The sequence below is a fragment of the Petromyzon marinus genome, chromosome 13 (genome assembly GCF_048934315.1).
Source record: "Petromyzon marinus isolate PM22_M1 ecotype Great Lakes invasive population chromosome 13, UKy_Petmar_22M1.pri1.0, whole genome shotgun sequence".
NCBI classification, from domain to species: domain Eukaryota; kingdom Metazoa; phylum Chordata; class Hyperoartia; order Petromyzontiformes; family Petromyzontidae; genus Petromyzon; species Petromyzon marinus.
Genome location: NC_133679.1, coordinates 2,200,226 through 2,207,977, shown reverse-complemented (window position 1 = coordinate 2,207,977; position 7,752 = coordinate 2,200,226). Strand labels below are relative to the sequence as shown.

Below are 7,752 nucleotides of genomic sequence, written 5' to 3'. Positions count from 1 at the left end.
GGTGGGGGGCTCTGGGAGTTTGGGGTTTGGTGGAATTTTCTTAAAATAAATCCGTAAGAATTGAAGCCGTGGTTTGTGCAACCAATTTTTTTGACCCGATTGCTTTCCTTGTGTTATCGTAAGCACGCTATCGTGCTTACTTGCACCACAGACGAGACCCCAAACGCTGGATAGATATGTGGCACGGGTGATTGTGTCGAAGATCATATAGCCGATTGCGCAAAGCAATTTCCGAAATGGCAGTCAAGCAGCAGAAGCAGCAGCAGCAACCGCGGCCCCAGCGAAGGAGGCGCCTGCCACCTTCTGGACTACGTCGCGAACTGCAATGGCCTCGGTAGTTAGGCCGACGCACATAGTTCCATAGTTCAGTTCATAGTTTCATTTATTTGGTAGAGCCCTGTGAGCCATTCGGCTCTTGAATCGGGTGCAACAGCAACAAACAAAAACACGAACATCGCGGAATACGACCGCTGGTGGTGGTGGGGTCATCCAGAACATTTTTAAAAATTTTTTACCAGGTAAGGGGCCGTCCATAAATGACGTCACGCGATTTTGGACGATTTTTGACCCCCCCCCCCCCTTCGTCACACGGCGTCACAAAAAGTCAGACACCCCCCTCAAATATGACGTCACAAAGCTCTGCCCTCTCCCCCCCCCAAAAATGCTTCAAATAGCTTTAAACTATTATCATTGTAGTGCGTAGTTAATCTGGCGCTGCACTCTGATGTTGTAGGAGAAAACATTTATAAAAAAAGTCTATTTAATTAAGTAGAACGTGTTGTTTATATTTAAAGTTGTGCATTTTGATGTGACGTCACATTTCTCAACCCCCTCCCCCCCATCGTCACACATCGTCACAAATGTCTGACTCCCCCCCCCCCTAGGTGTGTGACGTCATTTATGGACGGCCCCTAAGGCCCACTGAGCTATATACAAACCGTGTCAAACCCACACGGTTTAGCCGTATTCTTGTACAGGGGAAATTGAGTTTTAAGGTCCATACGGCGTACAGCCGTTTCAATAAGGGCACAAAAATGTGTTTTATGTCTGTGTTTCTCCATTGTGATGGGGCTTTGTAGGATGAACGTTGAGATTTGTAAGGGAACGGGCTGACCAATAAGGTCTGAGTTGGTCTGTAATAAGGTAGGGCACTGATAAGGGGTTGACAGGTACTGTATATAGCTCTTTTTTTCATAAGCGACCTGGCCACGAATGCTAGCTCAACCAAGTGGCTGTTCATGCGGAAATGTATAGCAGCGTTTATGTTGATTCTGAACTTGAAGGGAAAAACCGGCGGGCCCGGAGAAAAAAAAATCCACGTGACCACGGGGAGAGAGAAAAAAAATAGAGACAGGCAAACTCCAAATATATAGCGGCAGGCGTCAGGGTCGGGATCGAGCCCACGACCTCCTGCATACCAGGCGAGGTAGTTAACATCTCCGAGCCACCGTGATGATGATGAGACACGCAAACTCCAAATATACAGCAAGCGTCAGGGTCATGATCGAGACCATGACCTCCTGCATACCAGGCGAGGTAGTTAACATCTCATAGCCACCGTGATGATGATGAGACACGCAAACTCCAAATATACAGCAGGCGTCATGGTCATGATCGAGCCCACGACCTCATGTATACCAGGCGAGGTAGTTAACATCTCCTAGCCACCGTGATGATGATGAGACACGCAAACTCCAAATATACAGCAGGCGTCAGGGTCATGATCGAGCCCACGACCTCCTGCATACCGGGCGAGGTAGTTAACATCTCGCATGATGATAATTTTCTCACGGGAGCGCTTGTATAACGTGTGGGCGGGGCCAGGTGGAACTTGTGGGCGGGGTTCACCCGTTGTGGGCTGGGCTATGGGCTTGTTTGTGGGCGTGGTTAAAAAGCCCTGGGCGGAGGTTGTAAGAAGTGGGGCGGGGTCACCCTTAGTAGGCGGGGGTCACAGCATTATTTAGCATAAATGGGCGGGATTACTCCGAACAGGCGGAGCCAGCCGGGTCGGGGTTTACGTTTAGTGGGCGGGTTCAGTGGGCGGGATTAGACCGAATAGGCGGGGTTAAACTTGAGTGGGCGGGGTCACGGATTCTCCCCCTCCCCCGGCCCCCACCTTCATTCCCCCGCCCCGCCGCTCCACGTGATCACAGTTCAGCCATGGCAGCGGCGGTGCTTGGTCGCGTGTGCAGAGGTGAGCAGTGAACGCAGTAGCAGCAGCCTCCCGCGCGCCTTTGTCTCTCCTCTCGAGCGCTCGCTGCTGTTGCTTTCTGTCTGAAGGACTTGGTGGGGGGTGGTGGTGTGCTGTCAGAGAATCAGAAACGGCCGTGGGAGACGAGCGCAGTCATATTACCACTGTGCCGGACGCCACCACGCGCGCGCTCACGTGTGCGTGTGTTGATGTGCAAGAGAACGTGCACCTAGCCTGGTACAACGCGGTGTGGTGACGTGACTTGGTGGTGAATGGCGGCCGCTGTTGGCCATGTGTGCTGTGAGCGAGCACCTCCCGTGCTTAGCCGGCGCGGCGTGCGCGCCGTTGGGGGTCGGTGGCGTAACGCGAGTTGACGCACGCCGCACGGCCGCCTTTGTCTCACCTTTACAAATCGCCGATTAGTCGCTGGCCGCTTCTCGAGCGCGGCGTCGTTTTAGGCTCAGCTCCAGGTACGAGACGAACCCGTTCGGTCACTCGCGATGGTGACCGTGGCCTGGAATCGAACTCCCACACCCCGCCACTACAAACAGGCGCTCGCAAACACTCGCGATCAACCACCTCCACCGTCTTTAACTATCTCTCATCGTCGACTATTTAACTATAGAATAGTCACAAAACGATTTCATTGATCGCCGTTAGAATTCCGCTGCTTTGGTTTCACGTCGAGGGCGGTGGGGGGTGTAAGTTTACTTGGATCATCGGCCACGATCGCTCCGCTGCTGGATGAAGGCCGCCCGCCCCAAGCTGTCGCCGCGTCTCCCCGCGCGTCAGTCCCCACGCTCGAGACGATTCCATCGCTCCGTCTCCTCACGGGCTGTGGCTCTCCTCCCGGGCCGCGCTCTCCTCTCGGGCCTGCCCTTACCTCTCCCCTTCGGCTTGCGGAATCGGCGATGCTGCATGATGTGGAATGTGAATAGTGTGGGACGGGTGGGTCGGTGTGACGGCAGCGGATAATTAAAACTACAAAAAATAATTGAATGGGGTGGGGGGGAGACGTGCGGTGGATCGGCAGAAAGGCGACGGCGCTGCCACGGCAATGCCCCGGTTTACGTCGGGGATGCGTGCCCGAAAGGTGCCTCGACGAATATCGAAGCGACGTAAAAATCAAAGCGATGTGTGGGTGGTGGTGGTGGTGGTGACGAAGGCTGAGTGGCGACGGATAACGAGAAACGAGACGGGCGATGCTGCTGCTGCTGCGTGTGGTGGGGGTTGAGGCGACGCAGATTCGGGTGGCGGTGTTCACAGTAACGTGACGACGCGTTTGGGAAACGACTTAAAAAGTGAGGGAGACGTGAATCGGGCTCTTACTGTACTGTACTTACGTGTTCCTGCTTAACTAACCCAAACTGACCAGCGTGCGTGTGTGCCTGTGTGTGTGTGGCAAAACAACCCCCTACCTCCTCGCGGTGCCGGACGGGCAACTTCGTCGTGGACAGTGCTGTGGGGGGAGGGCCAATTCCGATTGGCCCCTCAACTCATGGCGTCTGTGACCACCACAGGGGCTAAACGGGGGCTCTGGACGGGTGCGAGGGGCTGGTAACCCCTCCACCTTCAAAAATTTACCACTAAACCACGACTGAAATATGTAACTAATAAGCTTGTGCCGGAGGTCCCGGGGGGACAGGCCTCTATGACGTCTCCTGGTCAAACCCCAATTGGCGGAGCCAGGAGATTGAATCTCTAACGTCGGGGCTCCTCCAGAAACAACGAAAAGCCACTTCGTGTGGCCACGTGGAATTTTCGAACGCTCACTGCGGAGGAGAGGCTGCTACTCCTCTGTCGGGAGCTGGACCGGTACCGCCTGGATCTCTGTGGCATTCAGGAGGTCCGGTGGATCGGTTCTGGCTCCTGCCACCATGAGGGGTGGACAGTCCTCTACTCGGGACAGCAGACTGCCAAACAACAGGGTGTGCCTCTTCCTATGAACAAAAGAATGAAGGGGGCGTGGGAGCGTGGTGGTGAAGTGTGGGAAGCTGTAAGCCCCAGGCTACTTTGGGCTCGCCTTCCCATCAATCGGAGGCGAGGAGTGGTGGTCGTGGTTCCTTATGCCCCCACCGAAGACGAACATCCGTGGAGGAATGCAGGCAAAGCCGATGAGTCAGATGCCTTCTATGACCTCCTGTCACAGGTGCTGGCTAAAGTGGCCCCTCGGGATAGTCATCTTGTTGGGTGACTTCAATGCCCGAGTGGGTCATGATGCCGGCACCTGGTCTGGAGTGATTGGAGGGCATGAGCCAGATCAGCTCAATAACAACGGTAGGAGGCTGCTCGATTTTTGTGCAGCCCATGGGCTTGTAATTACCAAAACGCTGTTCCGGCATTGGCGCATCCACACAACATCATGGATGCATGCCGGGTCCAAGCAAGAACATCTGCTGGACTACATAGTGACGGACCAGCGGATGCGAGCCCATGTCCTTGACACCAGGACCTACCGTGGAGCTGATCTGCCCTCTGACCATCGACTTGTCATCTGTAAGATGCGCTTGCCATTCTTCCACTCTTGTGGGTGTACACCCAGGACCCCATTCCAACCTAAAGTGGCCTGGTCTCAGTTATCTGATGAAAGTTGCAAGCGAGAATTTCATCATCGCCTGCGGCTGGGGTTGGCATCGTCCCCCACTCCTCCTGATGTCGAGGGTAAATGGGCGAGGTTTAGGACTGTGACTCATGCAGCTGCAATGGCTGCTTTGGGTACGCGGTCTAGACCTCCCCTGAGACCCTGGCTGACAGAGGAGGTGTTCAAGATAGTTGATAAAAAGCGACAGGCCCACTGTCATTGGCTACAGAATCCCACATCAGAGAATGAGGAGACTTACCGCAGCGTTCGCTCGGAGGTTCGGAGAGCCGTGAGGCGCTGCAAGGATGGGTGGTGGTCGCGGGTTGCTGAGGAGATGGAGTCTGCCTTAGTGGCCCGCGATCACAAATCTCTATTTAACTCCATCAAAAAAGTAACCTGCAGCGCCACACTTATTACCATCATTAGGGGAACAAACGGTGATCAAATCTCCGACCCCCAGGAACAGGTTTGCAGATTTCCTGAGCATTTCTGTGAGGTCCTAGGGGAGGGAAAATCCCTCAGCCAGGAAAACATCGTGGCACAAAGTGGGGATGACCCTGCTGAGGCTGCAGTGCCTCAAATATTGGAAGAAGTCACCCCCTGTGAGTGGCTGGCTGAGGTGCCATCTGTTGAGGAAGTACTGAAGGCGGTCCGGAGTCTGAGACCAGGAAAGGCACCGGGTAGAGATGATCTCCCAAGCGAAATGCAGAGGGAGGGTGGCGTTTGTGCACAGACTGCCCTATATGACATCATAACAACAGTCTGGACCAATGGATGGGTTCCGCAGGATTGGAAGGATGCCCTTGGTGGTTCCCCTCTTTAAGAAGGGGGACCGCACAGACCAGATCAGAAAGGGTTTTATTCGCCATGTAAGTTCACACCGACATGGAATTTACTTTGGCAGGATGGTGCATACATTCAACATATAGGAATCTAAAATCTTAAATAAGTTTTAAACAAGTCTTACTATAATAATAATAGTTAAAAGTCTAACACCAAGGGGCTGAAGTATAGAAAATTGAATAAATATCGAATATAAAATAGCTTTAAGATATAATTAAAAAATACAAATAGGTTAACATAGTTAATATCGGCAAGGTGTAATTATGTAGATAAAATGTTAAAATCAGTGTAAGCCCTTGGCCTTGTTTAACAGGCCAGCAGCAGATGGGAAGAAACTGTTTTTATGGCGTGAGTTTTGGTCCTGATGGACCGAAGCCTTCTGCCGGAGGGGAGTATCTGAAACAGAGAGTGTCCAGGGTGGGAGGAATCGGCCATAATCTTCCTCGCTCGCCTCATGGTCCTTGTCGTGTGCAGGTCCTCGAGGGTTGGTAGATTGCAGGCAATTACCTTCTCAGCAGTGTGGATGATACGCTGCAGTCTGCTCTTGTCCTTGGCAGTGGCAGCAGCGTACCAGACGGTTATGGAGGAGGTGAGGATGGATTCAATGATCGCTGTATAGAATTGCACCATCATTGTCTTTGGCAGGTTGAATTTCTTCAGCTGCCATAGAAAAGTACATCCTCTGTTGAGCTCTCTTGGTGAGGGAGCTGATGTTCAGTTCCCAGTTGAGGTCCCGGGAGAGAATAGTGCCCAGGAAGCGGAAGGACTCTACAATTTTGACCGGGGAGTCTAACAGGGTGATGGGGGTGAGTGGGGCTGTATTCTTCCTGAAGTCCACAACCATCTCAACTGTCTTTAGAGCATTTAGCTCTAAGTTCTGGCTACACCAGGTCACCAGGTTGTCAGCTTCCCACTTATAGTCAGACTCATCCCCACCAGAGATCAGCCCAATGAGGGTGGTGTCGTCCGCAAACTTCAAGAGTTTGACGGACAGATGATTGGAGGTGCAGCTGTTGGTATACAGGGAGAAGAGCAGTGGGGAAAGGACGCAGCCCTGAGGAGTTTCGGTGCTGATGGACCTGGAGTCAGAGACTTGTGTTCCCAGCTTAACGCACTGCTTCCTGTAAGACAGGAAGTCTGTGATCCATTTACAGGTGGTGTAGGGGACGTTCAGCTGGAAAAGCTTGTCCTGAAGCAGGGCAGGGATGATGGTGTTGAAGGCAGAGCTGAAGTCCACAAACAGGATCCTGGCGTAGGATGCTGGGGCATCCAGATGCTGTAGGGTGAAGTGGAGGGCCGTGTTAACTGCGTCGTCCACAGACCTGTTGGCTCTGTAGGCAAACTGAAGGGGGTCCAGGAGAGGGTCTGTGATGGCTTTGAGGTGTGCCAGGACCAGGCGCTCAAAAGACTTCATTACCACAGATGTAAGGTCGACTGGTCTGTAATCATTTATTCCTGTTGGCCTTAGCTTTTTGGGCACAGGGATGATGGTGGAGGACTTGAGACAGGCTGGTACATGGCATGTCTCCAGGGAGGTGTTAAAGATGTTGGTGAACACCGGAGACAGCTGGTCAGTGCAGTGCCTGAGGGTGGCTGGAGAGACAGAGTCCGGCCCGGCTGCTTTGCGTGGATTCTGCCTCTTGAAAAGTCTATTAACTTCTCCCTCCTGAAAGGAGAGAGTCGTCTCTGTAGTATGGGTGGGGGATGGGGCCTCTTGGGTGGAAAGGGGTGGTTCAGGACAGTTCAATTGTCTTTCAAATCTACAGTAGAACTCGTTCAGGTCGTTGGCTAGGCGGGAGTCGTTAGTGGTGTGGGGGGCTCTGGGTTTGTAGTTGGTGATCTGCCTGAGCCCTCTCCAGACAGAAGCAGCGTCGTTAGTAGAGAACTGGTGTTTTAGTCTCTCTGAGTACAGTCGTTTAGCCTCTCTTACCGCTTTGCTAAACCTGTTCTTCGACTCCTTGAATCTGTCTCTATCCCCACTCCTAAACGCTTCCTCCTTCTCCAACCTCAACCTTCTGAGCTTTGCTGAGAACCAGGGCTTGTTGTTAAAGTTCACCTTGGTACGTGTTGGGATACAGCAGTCCTCACAGAAGCTGATGTAGGACGTCACAGCCTCTGTGAGTTCATCCAGACTATT

At 52.9% G+C, this 7,752-nt stretch overlaps 1 protein-coding gene across 1 annotated transcript in view; it reads left to right on the top strand.

Annotated features, from left to right (window-relative positions):
• The first annotated feature begins 2,087 nt into the window (after positions 1 to 2,087).
• FECH (ferrochelatase) overlaps positions 2,088 to 7,752 on the top strand; it is a 32,290-nt gene continuing 26,625 nt past the window's right edge. The window contains exon 1 of the mRNA XM_032953879.2: positions 2,088 to 2,194. Coding sequence (XP_032809770.1) covers positions 2,161 to 2,194 — 34 coding nt within the window. The 5' untranslated portion in view covers positions 2,088 to 2,160. The remainder of the gene's footprint in view (positions 2,195 to 7,752) is intronic.